At 37.8% G+C, this 15,402-nt stretch overlaps 1 protein-coding gene across 9 annotated transcripts in view; it reads right to left on the minus strand.

The window, feature by feature from the left end:
- The window catches only part of LOC131674194 (neogenin-like), a 298,710-nt gene that overhangs the window by 192,167 nt on the left and 91,141 nt on the right, over positions 1–15,402 (minus strand). For 8 of the 9 annotated variants that reach the window (XR_009302798.1, XR_009302799.1, XM_058952751.1 and 5 more), the window contains exon 2: positions 1,823–2,003. Coding sequence is in view for 6 of the 9 variants with exons in the window: in XM_058952751.1 (XP_058808734.1) it covers positions 1,823–2,003 (181 nt within the window). In the remaining 3 variants the exon portion in view is untranslated. Of the gene's footprint in view, positions 1–1,822; positions 2,004–15,402 lie in introns of those variants that run through there. The other variant, XM_058952768.1, reaches the window with a different exon arrangement.

Consider the following 15,402-nt stretch of genomic DNA (forward strand, 5'->3'; position numbering starts at 1 on the left):
AATAAATATAATATAACAATAACTGAACGAAATCAATTCAAGTATCCTACACTCTAGAAAAAGGATCTTACCTACCAGTGCACATAAATAATCAACCAATCCTACAAAGCAAAATATAGATGGACCAAAAAAACAGCAACTTTATCTACAGATGAGAAAATATTACTGGCTACTATAAAGAAAGTTAAATTTTTCGATTAAAAATAAACTACTTATATAAAAATCTATAATTAAACCAATATGGATATATAGCATACAACTCTGGTCTACTGCTACAAAGTCAAACATAGATATAATAGGAACATTTCAAACTCAGATCCATTACTGATGTACCATTGTTTATCACAAACGAATACGTAACGAAGGAAGTTAATACAACGACCATAATAGAAAAAATTGAAGTAGTTTGCAAAAAATATACTGATAGAATATCGAAATATTTAAATCGACTATCAAAATAGTTAATGCTCACATCACCAACAGCTTCAAGATTTAAAAAATATAAAAACACGGTTTACTCATAGTTAAAAAAAGCATGCAATTCATGTATTGGTACGAATCAATAGTGAAGTAACTTCATATAAATTGTAACGACCTTATTTATAATCAATTAATGTAATTATATTTTAAGATGTACTTATGGTTTATGGACACATTGTAAATATATTGAAAATTAAAAAAAATTTCTACACAATTATCTGCAAATTTTGTAATATATTTTTATGCGGTTTTTTTATTTAAGAACATATGCAATTATATCCATCAACTTAATTGCCATACTCGTATTCGGCAATTCGTAAGCTAAATGATGATTTCTCCAGAATGTTTACGACATTACAACAGCGGAAAAATTTATTTACCTTACTGTCGCTCCTGCCATGAACATTTTATTGTTCTTGATATAGGTAGTAAATCATTTTGTTATATAAATCCAAAAAAGAATAGAAAATTAAGGAGGTAAAATATGAAAATTTTATTTTCAATCGTTCCAATAAGTATCATCCTGAATGGTGTTAATGAAAAAAAAGTTTCATATTCTACATAAACTAAAGGCATTAAAAAAATATAGAAAAAATATTAGATAGAAGTATGTTCAAGGAGTGTTCCATGGATATTGTTTCCACGTAGTACTCTCAGAATTATGTACTTCTATTCTTTCCTCTATCCTCACAGTGCTGCTGTCTTTTTCTTTTTTTTTGCTCATTCTCTTTCTTGGAAGGAGGGGAGAGCACGAGATATAAACTGTTTTGTAGTTTATATCATTAATTTTTTAAGTTGTGTGTGTGTGTATGTGTGTGTGTATATGTATTTGTAAGCGTTCATACACAAGATTATACGTATTATGGTTAGGACCGTAAAATAAGCCATCCTATATTAATAAATTCACAATTTATCAAAAGTTATGGTTGACATTAGAGGGACTATGGTAAATCCGGAATACTTTAAATTTTATAATTTAATTTTTTTAATTGAATTTTAAAAAGATTTTTTTATAATTGGCTTAAATACTTTCATTTTTAACTGAAATTACAACTTACCTAAATTACCTAAAATATTGATTTTCCGCAAATAGACTATTTTAAATTATACTTTAATAATGAAAATTTTATAATTAAATGTGTTTTACACATGCCTAATATATATTTTTATTATCAAAAACATAAGTGCTACAAAAATATCTATACATAAATAATAACGTTTCACTTTCAATGTGCATATACTGACCATACATAATTTTTTTTCTAATCTAGGTTTTCTCAGATATTACAAAAATAATTATCAAGACTGATATAGATAATAATTTACTGAAAACAAAACTGACCGATATTTATCTCCGATAAAGTTGATAAGTTGTCCGTCATCAGTGCGCCATCTAATGACAGGAATTTCCTGTAAACCTCCATTTTGTATCGAGTTAAACTGTGCCTGGCAATCAAGTCTAGCTGGTTTTCCTTCTTCTACCAATAAATCTTGGGGCTCATAGCTAAACTGTAAGCTTGATGCTGAAAATAAAACGAAAAATTTAGATCAGTTAATAAATCAAAACATAATTTAATGCGAAAATAAGTAAAAGTTTTTGTAGGCGAAATATGACAATACGTGGAGCACCTTAAACCATGATTCAAAATATGTTACATCTATCGATATTAAAATAACTCTATACATTTAGATATTTGAGAAATTTGGAGAAACTCTGTATGTCGGGCGCACTAAACGCTCACTTGTTATCGAGTAACCATTTGTGTGGAATAGCTAGTTAAAAAATCTCTTATGAATGCGGCTAGCTGCGCAACTTACCGTTTTTTATAGTTTCGGAATAGACTGATTTACAAACCTACAAGTATTTGAAAGTCGATGTTTTCACTTACGAATATTGATGAGCAAATATAGCCAAGCACCCTATACGCATTATTTAGTATAAAAATTAAGACAGAGAAAGACAGTCGTTCTGTATCAAAAACAAATTACCAACTCGACAAAGCACATGGTAATATCGCGATTGTAAGAAAATCAAAAATAAATTGTTACCTCCACACACATATTAATGGAAATAACCTAGAATCAACTAATATAATAAACAATAACAACGGGCCAATAAGAAGCTGAGCTGTTTACTACCCTCCGAACAAAATAATTTCCAAAGAAAACTGGATAGACTTCCTCCAAACATTAGGAAATCGGTTTATAGCAAGAGGCGATTATATAATTAAGCATCAAGTGAGGATCAAGATCAATAACGCCAACCTTCAGGAGCGGGCCCTTAGAGTAGGCGGAGTTATGCTGTTTCTGCGTCTCACAAAAGCTCCAATGGGTTCCCCAAACCTCCGTTGGAACAGATTCTAAGACTGTTGGAGAATCTCAACCCGACCTTCAAAACCAACGATTAGCGTTTGATTAAGACGACCGGCAATAAGGGATCTGCACTGATGGGAGACCATAAACTTCTGGTAATGCAGATCCCTGAAAAGCAGGTCAAGGCTCTTCAAGCACTGGACTTTCGGCTATATTATGTCCTGGGTAGGGTCACCTTCAAGGTGCCCTGGGGGATAGAAGGTGAAGCAGATAAGGAAAGGGCTAGGACAGCATCGTAAAATGGTTGCAATGGGCTTAATTATCTAGATTCACTTGCACAACTCCAAAAGGGCCTCTGGTGTTCTCCAGAGGAGCATGGCGATGGCGCACACATACAGATCACTAATCTAAGGACCTTGGATAGTGTACAGTGCGGTAAGGGGTCTGGCAGACATTTAGTGCTTTTGGGCATCGGGGGCCACCCGGCCCAGGACTAGTGTGACCATTAGGAGAATCGTTACTTCTCCGCTGTGAAAGATCAGCACAAGTGACTGGTTTTTCCTAAAATTATGAATTAGTTACAAACAAGAAAAAATAATTTTATTTAAATTGGCTCCATTTATTCTATAGTACAGGTCTTAACAAAGACAACGAGTGCTCCCAAGATGATTTCTGTTCACTCTAACCGGCCAGAAAGGCGTGGTAAAGTCAATTAAAAAAAAAAAGATGTAACAATTAAAGGAATTTTCTAGGGCCGCTAAATAAGGTTTTGGGACTTATAGGCAAGAAAATTAACGCTCATACCCAGTTCTTCAAGATATAAAAAGTTTCATGACGATATTTTTTTTAGAAATACTTTTATATGCTAACAAAGAAAACATTCAATTTTCATTATTAAATACCGGCTCGTATAAAGCTTCCCTTTAAAGAAAAAAAATTAATTACAAGTAACCTTACCCAACTGTCACCAACCGATCAGAATGTAACTTTGTACATCGATTGAAAACTAAAAAATATGGAACCCGTGTTTTGTTATTTTTCTGAAATTAGCTTCTAAGCGGTAGAAATCACCCCAGAAGTATTATGTTATAAGACCATATAGTGTTATAAGACCAATTAAGGAAGTATAATGGAAAAACATCCTCATTTGAATAACACAAATCTGCTTCATCAAGACAATGTATGAGTGTACACTTGCGCAGTTTTAATGGTTCAAAATGAGGAATTGAAGAGTTCCTTGTGAGTGGAAAAATACCAAAGACGGAAGTATGCATTGAAAATAACTGTTATGTATCTTGCCGTTATTGTAGGTATTTTTCTAATTATTATTCCTGTAATGTTATCAAATCTCTGGAGGCTTTTTTGTAATTAAATATTATTAATTATTTGAAGTACTTCTTTTATGTTAAGTGATGTGATTTTTGTGCTATCTTGGACGTTAAAGTTTTCTAGAAAAGTTATTCTTCTTGTTCAATGATTATTCTATCGTGTTATTTTTATAATAAATCGAAGGTTATTTTTTCTTTGTCTGATATGGTTCATTTAGCGCAAGTTTTCTAATAGGTGGAATAAATAGCGTTAATCTTTTAAAGCGTTTAGTGGCTTACTATAGTGAATAATCCATTGATTCTGTTGCACTCAATGTTCGAACAAGGTTCGAACCAATAAGGTCAGTTTGCATTTATGTGTCCTTCATACAAAACTTAATTTAAGTCTTTGCATGCTTTGTTTAATTGAGTTTTATGTTCAACCAATCTGGTTGTCTAGTATCACTTCCTAACAAGTACACTACCCAACCGTCACCAACCGATCAGAATGAAACTTTGCACATTAATTGAACACTAAAAAATATGAAACCTTAGTTTAAGTTTTCTGAAATTATCTTTTAATGGGTGGAATCCACCCCAGAAGATTACAGAAGCAAAAATTTCTATGCATTGAATATAAAATGAAAATTCATGTATTTATTATTCCAGCCGATCCCCCCTAACCTTATTTGTAACCCAAATAATCCAGTCACCTTAAAAACACCTTTCTTATAAAACAACCTCTTACCCCAATTAAGATCAGTCATGTAATGTGAATATCACCTATTATTTATAATATTGTTTGTACTCTCGTGGTCTGTCACGTTAATGAGTACGAGGGTCGGTTGAAAAGTCCGTGCAAAGAGATGGCGCTACTAGTGCGTATCAAGGTTATTTTCAGTTAATGGCATATCTCGGAAGAGCACACACCATGTTTCAGCCAGATCGGCGAATTACTTTGCGTTTTACATTCGTTCCAATCAAAGAAATCGAGTGGTTGTAAAAAAATGGACGAAAAAGAATTTCGTGTATTGATTAAACATTACTTTTTCAAAGGTAAAACGCCTCAGGAGATTAAACAGAAGCTTGATAAATATTATGGTGATTGTGCACCTTCGATTAGAATCGTTTATAAGTGGTTTCAAAATTTTCGGAGTGGCCATATGAGCACAAAAGACGCTGAACGTTCTGGACGCCCCGTTGATGTTACCACTTCAGAAATCATTGATAAAATCCATGATATGGTGATAGCTGATAGAAGAGTGAAGGTGCGTGAGATTGCTAGTACTGTAGGTATCTCGAGCGAACGGGTAAATAATATTTTGCATCAACATTTGGACATGAAAAAGCTATCCGCTAGATGGGTGCCACGATTGTTCACGATTGACCAAAAACGAGATCGTGTGAAGTGTTGCAAGAATGGTTTGCAGCTGTTTCAGCAAAATCCGCAAGACTTTAAGCGTCGTTTCATCACTGTAGATGAAACATGGATACATCACTAATAGATAGTCGATGAAGATTATTCCTTGCGAATCCCAAAAGACAGTCGCCATAACCTTCCCGGCCGAAGCAATTATCTTCGCCTTTTTCGGAGCAGATTTCCCCTTGGTAACCCATTGTTTAGACTGTTCTTTGGTCTCAGGAGTATAGTGATGTATCCATGTTTCATCTACAGTGATGAAACGACGCTTAAAGTCTTGCGGATTTTGTTGAAACAGCTGCAAGCCATTCTTGCAGCACTTCACACGATCTCGTTTTTGGTCAATCGTGAGCAATCGTGGCACCCATCTAGCGGATAGCTTTTTCATGTCCAAATGTTGATGCAAAATATTATTTACCCGTTCGCTCGAGATACCTACAGTACTAGCAATCTCACACACCTTCACTCTTCTATCAGCTATCACCATATCATGGATTTTATCAATGATTTCTGAAGTGGTAACATCAACGGGGCGTCCAGAACGTTCAGCGTCTTTTGTGCTCATATGGCCACTCCGAAAATTTTGAAACCACTTATAAACGATTCTAATCGAAGGTGCACAATCACCATAATGTTTATCAAGCTTCTTTTTAATCTCCTGAGGCGTTTTACCTTTGAAAAAGTAATGTTTAATCAATACACGAAATTCTTTTTCATCCATTTTTTTACAACCACTCGATTTATTTGATTGGAACGAATGTAAAACGCAAAGTAATTGGCCTATCTCGCTGAAACTTGGTGTGTGCTCTTCCGAGATATGCCACTAACTGAAAATAACCTTGATACGCACTAGTAGCGTCATCTCTCTGACTTTGCACGGACTTTTCAAACGACCCTCTTATATGTAGGTGACGTCACGCTCCTTATATGGTCATGAAATTTTACTCTAGTACTAATACAATCATATAATATATGAGATAGCGCCGTTTAATATGCTAATAGATGTAAGTAGATTGAAGAGTTTAGCGGGTTGCAGTAATCCAGTGAAAATAAGAGAAGAGCTCATAGATAGGACCGTTACACGTATCAAGGAAGTACAAGAAATGAAATTCGAATGTATAAAAGAAAAGATAAAGTTAAATTATTGACACACAAAGACTTTACGGAAAATTGATCTACAATATTAAAAAATCCAGTGCAAGGGAAAAGATTTTGATTTTTACTGCTGTTTACACATAGGCGAAATTTCAAAGAATTATATTGTAATTAGTGATGACTTAAAACATGATTATTCTCATGTATTAGCAGTAATATAAAAAATTCTTGTACATATAACCAGATACACATGAGAAATGTATGGAAATTCAATTGAGTCTATTACTTTAATTTCTGATAAACACTATCATACGAGTATAAGTTATAACGGGGTGTGCTTTTTATTACGGCGAAATAGACATTATTATTCGCCTATCACCTTCCATACCCATGTCGCAGACTCATCTTGGCTTCTCCTCTGCGCCCCATCAATGTGTCTGCACCCGTGCGCAGACGTGTCCTCACAACAGAGTGGCCGGTCTCGAATCATACAATGCGCTTGCGAAGGAGAATTGGGTTCGAAACTCGTATCATTGGCGGACCAGGAGTGTGGAACGGGAAAATCAAGCGAACACTTAATTAATGCAGTGTACGGAGTTTTATTAATTAATCTCTTCAGGCACTCTATTTCTTACAAGCTAATCTACACATATTTGTCGGGAGCGATGCACTTATTGTTAACGCCGCCGAGAGAGAAAGAGAGAGAATCGTTGGAGTAGTTAAAGCAATTACACAGAACGATATCATAATAAACGCAACGCACCCGCGCGGCTTCACTTTATCACGGAATGATTCAAGTGACTTACTTGGTAAAGTCGAAACCGTAGCCGAAAGCTACAGCGATCATCGGTAGGCTGGAACATCTCACCTTCGGAAATGAGTGGGCCGGTTGCAAAGAGATTGACAATGCTAAATAGCTAGTAGTTTGCCACTATACGTCTCCGCTGTTCATTACTTTCAAAACTTTATAAATAATTTTTAGCAAATAATGACAGTGATAAAGAGTGAATATAAAAATAGGAAATTTATTTATTTATTTTTCGAGATTTATCTAGCACAATATAAAATACTTAAAAAGGAACTAAGACTGTTAGAGAAGCATTCATACAACTTTGTATTTTGTTGAAAGTGTTTTTTATAGGGATTTAACTCTGCATTAGAAAAATTAATATTACATTATTCACCTTTGGTTTCATAACATATTACATAATATGTAAAAAAACATCTATTCACCAATAAATTGAGCATCTATGTTTTCTTTTCATAAATAAGCGGGCATAGAAGCATTTATTAATCGTTTATTAAAATCTCGGGGCAAATTATAAAGTCAGTTGTTATTTTTTAACTTTCTCTGATTTGCGATAAAAGTACGTAAAATTGTTTTTTTTTTTTACTTTACTCCAACTTGATTTACAATCTGTTTTAACTATTGCGATAATAAGCAAATGATGTTGCTATTAGACACACACACACACACACACACACGCACACACACACACACACACACATACATACACACATACATACACACATATATATATAATAAACAGCAGTATATTTTAATGAGTATAGTGTTTTTGTTTTATAGTATGATTTAAATAATTATGTTAATTTATTTGCGCATTCATTAGTTTATTTTTCTTTAGTCTGGTGTTGGCGATCTTTAGGTATTACGTAGAAGATAAAAGTTTGGTGGATTTTCCCATATATGGAACAATTGTTGCAAAGTTTGAAAGAAATGAGTTACCCAATGTTTATGAGCTAATTGAAATAGCAGGGAATTACCCATATATATATATATATATATATATATATATATATATATATATATATATATATATATATATTATAACGGAGAATCTCGGCTAGGCTGATTTCGTCCGTTTGGCTCTCGCAAATATCCGTGCGCCACGCCAAGCTGAGAGTGTCTGCGTGTGGTATACACACTCATGCTTGGATTTCTGTTTACCAGGTGCTGTGCACGGGCTAAGCTGACGGTTGGAGTGATGGAGATGGCGCAGAAGAAAGGAGAAAGAGAGAGAGCGCTCGAATTGCGGATCATCGCGGAAAATTCAAGAGAGTCTCTGCTAGGCTATGTGCAGCGAAAGTCGCGCGCGTGAATTGAACCAAAGGTTACGGTTTTTCCGGAAATGGCCCCACGACCTCGTCGACGTCTTTTCGTTTTTGGAGACACGCCCGGTGCGCGGATGAGTATTGGAGTATGTGGCTGGGTCGCGCCTAGCCGTGTCCTGAAGGATACCTGGCACCGATGCGCGTGGGTAACCGGCGAGGTGCGCGGGTGTGCACGCGAGCAGTTTTCGACGTTGCTGCAGTAATGAGTAACCGAGAGACAGCGGAAACAACAGCAACAGCAATCAACTAGCGAGCAACGGATTGAGGCAGCACTATATTGTAGAGCGAACGAGAGGACAAGAAAAAGGAAAACAGCGACGACAACAAACACCAGCGAGACGGTCAGCGAGGAGCATACCAGTGACGTCACATTGCAGGTCGCTCTAGCCATCAGAAAGGCTGAAAATTAAGGTCAGTGTCGTGTTTTTCTCTTGTTTCTCTCTCTCTCTCTTGCATGTTTAGGCGCCAGCTTATGGGTGGTAGCACAGTAGACCTGCTGGCTACCCCGTTGATGAATTAACGTCGGAAAGTGTTTGTCGGGCATTATTGTAATAATTTGTTTTATAAAGGGAACCGGCAGGCTGACCATCCACCGATTCACCTTCGCGTTCGGGTTTGTTATTGTGCCGCTCGTAGTATATAAGCGCGAGATCACTGTCTTGTAATCGATTGTTGACAAGTAAAGGATTAGTGTGTTAATCGACTGTTGTGTTTATTCGCCGCTGTATCACTCCTCATCCCGATTTTGAATCTATGAGTTTAACGTGGTTGTGCTCGAGGCGTTATTTAGTCGTGGAAACGTCTTTTGCTTCCCAAATCCCCAAATAAATAATTTGTGCGGACGGCCGCGAGCTACCCAGATGGGAGCTGTCGCTGATTCTCCGTTACAATACACACACACACATACACACACACACACACACACACACACACACACACACACACACACACACACACACACACACACACACACACACACACACACACTAGCTTTCCAAATGAAGTAAGGAGTTCCCCGGGAGAACCATTCACCCTGCAGGAGCTAAATAATGCAGCCAGAAGATTAAACGCTGGAAAAATCCCAGGCCTAGATGGCATCCCAAATGAGGTTTTGCGCTTGATAGTGGTCAGGAACCCTCGGATGCTGCTAAACGTTTTCAATAAATGTCTAGCCGAAGGAATCTTCCCGACCAGGTGGAAGAGACAAAAGCTGGTACTGATACCGAAGGGAGCAACAAGCTCTGCTGCGAATCCCTCAATGTACAGACCATTGGGAATGATAGATACAACGGGGAAGCTGCTCGAAAGACTCATTCTTAATAGAATGGAGATATGGATTGCAGGAGAAGAAAACGAGGGGATTTCTCCAAACCAATTCGGATTCCGGAAGGGAGTGTCTACCCACCATGCACTACAGAAAGTGCAAGAACGGGTATCAGAAGCCCTCTACAAATTGCCAGATCGAGGGGGATATTGTACTATAATAGCCCTGGACGTCAAGAATGCGTTTAATTTTGCTGGCTGGGAGCGAATATACCAATTTCTCGAAAAAGAGAAGAAGATGCCGTATTATCTGCTGAAGATGTTAGATAGCTACCTGAAGGATAGGACACTAGTTATAGTGGCCGAAAACGGCAGAATAACTGTCGATCTGACAGCGGGAGTACCGCAGGGATCAATAAAGGGACCCTTCCTGTGGATCTGTATGTACGACGGATTGCTGAGACTGAAACTACCTAATGGAGCATCGTTAGTTGGTTTCGCTGATGACTTGGCATTGATAGTGGTCGCAGAAACGGTAGAGCGGGTGGAGGTCATCGCAAACGAAGCTCTGGAGCTGATCGCTGAGTGGCTAGCCAGCAGGCTGTTACAGCTAACGGTGCGGAAATGTGAAGCTATCCTAGTGACGCGGAGAAGAAAGTTTAACCCTCCCCAGTTTATAATAAATGGAGAAATAATTCCCTTAAAAAGTGAAATAAAGTACCTAGGAGTATGGCTAGATAACAAGTGGTTTTTTAAACACCATGTCAAGCAAGCAGCAACGAAAGCATCGATGGCTTACACATCACTCGCGAGGATAATACCTAACATAGGAGGACCATGGCCGGAACGTAGAAAATTACTATCAACAGTTGTAGACTCGATCCAACTGTATGGCGCTTTGACGTGGGCAGCACGGGCCTTGCCAGCAGATGTAGACCGACATATGGGATCGGTTCAGCGCAAGATGAACCTACGTATTATCAGCGCATGGCGGTCGCTCTCAAGGGACGCAGCGAATGTATTGGCAGGAGTACCACCAGTGAGACTGTTAGCCTTAGAAAGAGGGGACATCTGTCAAAACGAAGAAGAACAACGGCAGCGACATGGAGACCTCTCTGAGGAAGAGAAAAATCGCATACGAAGAGAAGCGCGAGAAACACTTTTGACAAGATGGCAACAAAATTGGGAGGTAACAAAAGACGGAAGATGGACCTACGAACTCATTCCAAGACTAAGAAAATGGGTACTCAGAAGACACGGAGTGGACGACTACTACCTCACGCAGGCACTAAGTGGACATGGATCCTTTGGAGTTTACCGGGCCAAGAGAGGGTTTCGTCCAGACAGCAAGTGCACTTTTTGCGGAGAAGAAAAGGACGACGCGGAGCACACACTGTTTGAGTGCCCTGCAAATGAATGTGAGAGACAAAGACTGACAGTAGAACTAGGATTGACTCGGATAACGAAAGACAACCTGATATTGACCATGTTGACGACGCAAGAGAGATGGGACGATATATCTACCTTCATCAGGGGAGCAATGAAGACCAAAGAAGAAAAGGAGAGAGAAATGAGAAGAAGAGACTGAAGAGATTACAAGACTGATGGGCTGAGAATCACAGCAAACGAAGAGGGATCCTTCGGGATCAGAACAGGCCCCACCGAAGTAATACTGAAAAGGAGTACCGGTGGGTGCTAAAAGTCGACAGGGGAATTTCGCCTTGCGGCTATGCGTTATAACATGACCGTAGGACGAGGGGTTTTTAGTCGGTATGCCACGTATTGGAGACTCCGACACAAGACGGCACTTCGGTGCCGAGGTCGTTTCGACGGCTTCGTCAACAATGACCATCTGGTCTTTAAAAGATTTTTACCCAACCCCTTAAAAACACACACACACACACACACACACACATACACACACACACACACACACACACACATACACACACACACACACACGTGCGTGGATATGTTTTTGTGTGTATAAATGAAAAACTTATTAACGATATCTATTCTGATAAATAACTAAAAAATGTAAAACTTATTTCTTTTACTGGAATTCTAATCTAACTAACCATTTATCAACACGATTTCATTTAACCTACGAACACGATTTCATTTAACCTACGAACACGATGAACAGATCTTATGCTAGAATGGAAGCAGAATTAAGAGACTTGAAGCCATCTGCAGAGATCGTTTTGAAAATCGGCCTAGCCCTACAACTTTTTTATTTTATTATTACTCCTAGTCTATTTAAAATCTATCTCACGTATAGAGATAATAAGCAAATTTTGATGCTATTTGACATACCGCGTTTTAAAGCGAGATCTCTTTGAACGGCAGACCTCGCAAGTGCCAACTGCTCCGCCTCAACGGGGTGACGCGGTGAACACCCAGAAGGGTGGCCAAAAGGCGGCTCTGGCTAAGCTTGCCAAGCAATAAAGGCCATGGATGGCGACCACGATAAAAAGCTGAACTTGAACGCGATGAGCCTCGTTTTGACCCAACGACAGAGTTTTGAAAGATCTGACTTTGGGACGGAACGGGGTAAAAACAACCTTTCGAATGACGGATACCCACCAGCGTGAGCGGGGATGACCGAAACTCAATGGGGAGACATGCCCTGGCATGTCGAAGCGATGGACCTGTGAGTCGTGGGAGAAATCCCTTAATACAGGAACGCAGGGTGGGATGTATTTTGAACGCGAGCCCAGGAGGGAGGCCTAGTTGGTTGATCGTCTCAGGAATCTTCCTCTGGCTGTCCTGGCTAAGTCTCTCCTCTGACATCTCAATTTGGGTTGGCCTCTGCGGGGTAGTGGTACCAGGTCAAGCAAATCTCATAAGATTTGTATGCTGCGTGCTTCCGACGCAGTAGACGTTGGGGCAACTAGAGTCCCGTCGCGCCCAAACCGAGGGTCAAGCCTTTAGTTCCGCTCTCCTTGAGCGTCGAACCGTGAAAAGATCGGTACTCCTTCCGAGGAGGTCGCCGCCTTAGATTAAAAAGGTTCCGACTCGCTGAGTCGCGCCAGGGATGTCGTAGCAAACTTGACTTCCGGATCTCCAATAATGTTTGAAAGCGAAGGAGTGAAAGACAGTGGGCTATGCCAACCTAATGGCGCCCAGAGAGATGGGTGGTAATGTTTGAATACGCCACGCCACCCTCAAAGCGGAAAAGTGTTGAACGACGACGCATAGACTAGCTATTTGACATAATTCATATAATAAACAGCAATATACTCCAGTAAATATTCTGCTTTAACTGTAGGCATCATTCGGTATGAACCATGGGGCCCGTACTATATTGCGTAGGACATTCGATTGATATCTTTCCAAGATTTCGATATTCGAATTAGAAGCAGCACCCCATTGTTGAATGCCGTATGTTCAGACTGGTTTAAGTACAGCTTTATATAGCAGCAGTTTGTTTTCAATTGACAGCTCCGATTTTGTACCAATGGATCAGTACATTTTCCTATATTTTAGACCCAAGTTTAAGTTTAGTAAATATATGTTCTTTCCGTGTAAGTCTTCGATCTAAGTTAGTACCTAGATATTTTACTTTATTGCTTTGCGGAATACATTTCTCGTTTAATCTAATAGGAAGACAGGTATCTTTTTGAAGTCTGCATGTCCTACGTATTGATTTGTTTTCATTTAATATTATTCTCTAGGAGTTAAACCAATTTTCAAGGTGTTTTTTATGTAGTTTTGTAATGTTTTGATTGCTATTGTTGCCTCTGGGTGTACTGTTAAAATTGCTATATCATCTCCATATATTGCTGTCAAGATATTAATAGACTTTGGTAGGTCTGAAATATAATGTTGGACCTAGAACACTGCCCTAAGGTACTCCTGCTTTTATTATCTGACGTTTTGTTACGTTTTTATTTATTTTAACTTGATAGGCTCTGTTGTGTAGATAAGACTGTAACAATTCGTAGTGGAACTGAAAAAAAAATCTCTTCAGCTTGTGCAGTAGCCCTTTATGCCAAACCTTGTCAAAAGGCTGGGCAACATCCAGAAATATACCAGTGCAGTATTATTTATCTTCGATGACTTTCCTCGCAGCAAATACTATTCAATTTACTTATTCAATCGTGTAATACGTAGTTACATCTGGAATCGAATTGATGGTCAGGGATAAGTTTTCTACTTAGTATTATTGGATTAATTCTAGTTAGAAATAGTTTTTCAAAGATTTTAGAAACTGCTGATAAAAGGTTAATCGATCTGTATGAACTTACCAATTCTGGTTATTTGCCAGTTTTGGGTATTAAAACAATCTCTGCTAATTTCCACTGGAAAGGAAAATAGCAGAGATGCAAGCATGCATTGAAAACAATTGTTTATATTATCTTATCGCAATTGAGGGTAACATTTTGATCATTTTTCCTGTGATATTATCATAACTGCAAGCTTTTATATTCTTAATATTATGATTAATATGTAATACTTTCTTTATTTTAATCGATTTGATCGGTGAACTGTCTTGGACGTCAAAGCCTTCTAGTAAGATTTCTTCTTCTTTAGCAATTATTCTCTGGTGAGGCTTGAATACTGAACTAAGATGATGTGCGAACGTTTGAGCTTTTTCCTCGTCCGATTTTACCTAGTTACCATCAGGTTTTCTGATAGGCGGTATAAATATAGTTGGTCTTTTAAGTCGTTTAGTAGCTTTCCATAATCAGTAATCTGTTGCTTCTATAGGATTCAGTGATCTGAGATAATTCTACGTTTGTGTGTTTTTTTTTCTTCATATAACATTTTCTTTAGATCTTTGGATGCATTATTTACTTTAGCTTTGTCTTAACTCGATCTGGTTATCTGATACCTTTTTCTTAATAATCTCTTTTCTTTGATTTTTTGAACTATTTTAGTGGACGTTATTTGCTGTGTTTTATTTCTATTTATTGTAGTAGAGTAATTATTAATAGTTTCAGTTAAAATTACGTTGAGTGAGACGATGCTGCTTTCTACATTATTAGTTATTTTCAGAAGAACGTTGCACGCTATGCATTCTTGTATATAAAGAACATATTTTTTTCAGTCAACTTTTATGTTATTGTTTACTTTATTAAATACTTGTTAGTGTAGAGTAATTAGTACCGGTGAATGATCTGATGAAAAATCTAAGCATGATGACACTTCAATATAATTTTTGTTTATATCTTTTGCTATAGCAAAGTCACTGTTTACTATAGCAAAGTCAACAAACGGAAGTTTGTTTACATTTGTAGATCAGTTTGTTGGTTCTCCAGTGGATATCGGAATGTAGTAATTATTTGTAGTATTTCATAGAGTAATCTATTTCTCTATGTTGAAGTTCTTGATCCCCACCACGGATGTTTCGCATTATAATGGCCTCCTAATATAAAGCGATTTCCT

The sequence above is a fragment of the Phymastichus coffea genome, unplaced genomic scaffold (genome assembly GCF_024137745.1).
Source record: "Phymastichus coffea isolate CEN01 unplaced genomic scaffold, Cenicafe_Pcof_1.1 PCOF00014, whole genome shotgun sequence".
In the NCBI taxonomy this organism is placed as follows: Eukaryota; Metazoa; Arthropoda; class Insecta; order Hymenoptera; family Eulophidae; genus Phymastichus; species Phymastichus coffea.